At 75.5% G+C, this 436-nt stretch overlaps 1 protein-coding gene across 1 annotated transcript in view; it reads right to left on the bottom strand.

Moving 5' to 3' along the window:
* Positions 1-275, bottom strand: part of SLTM (SAFB-like, transcription modulator) — a 27,184-nt gene extending 26,909 nt beyond the window's left edge. Inside the window, exon 1 of the mRNA XM_010572270.1 lies at positions 81-275. Coding sequence (XP_010570572.1) covers positions 81-275 — 195 coding nt within the window. The remainder of the gene's footprint in view (positions 1-80) is intronic.
* Between the last annotated feature and the right edge of the window lie 161 nt (positions 276-436).

Raw genomic sequence — 436 nt, 5'->3', positions numbered from 1 at the left:
GACCGGGCCCCTCGACGGGTCGGGCCGGGTCGGGGCGGGCAGGTCCGAGCCGGCCCCCGCGGCCTGTGCCGGCCCCTCACCTGCTTGAGCCGGGAGATGAGCACGGTCTTCACCCCGGTGATGTCCAGGTTGCGCCGCTTCAGTTCCGACTTGAGGTCGATGACCCGCAGGTCGGTGATCTTCTTGCTCTCGGTGGGGGGCAGCGCCACCGCCGCCTGCGCGGCGGGTGCCGCGGGAGTCCCCGCGGCGGCGGGAGACGGGGCGGCGGCGGCCATTTTAGAGCGACTAAGCGCGGCAGCTGCACGCACAATGAAACCCCCCCCCCCCCCCCCGCCGGGCCGCCGAGTACCCGGATGGAGGCCGCGGCCGACCTGGAGGCGCGGCGCAGGCGCGCTGCGGCTCACCTGGTCCCGGGACCTCCCCGCGAGAGGTTGGC

The sequence above is a fragment of the Haliaeetus leucocephalus genome, unplaced genomic scaffold (genome assembly GCF_000737465.1).
Source record: "Haliaeetus leucocephalus isolate CR32 unplaced genomic scaffold, Haliaeetus_leucocephalus-4.0 Scaffold339, whole genome shotgun sequence".
Lineage (NCBI taxonomy): Eukaryota > Metazoa > Chordata > Aves > Accipitriformes > Accipitridae > Haliaeetus > Haliaeetus leucocephalus.
This window is presented reverse-complemented; position numbering and strand designations above follow the sequence as displayed.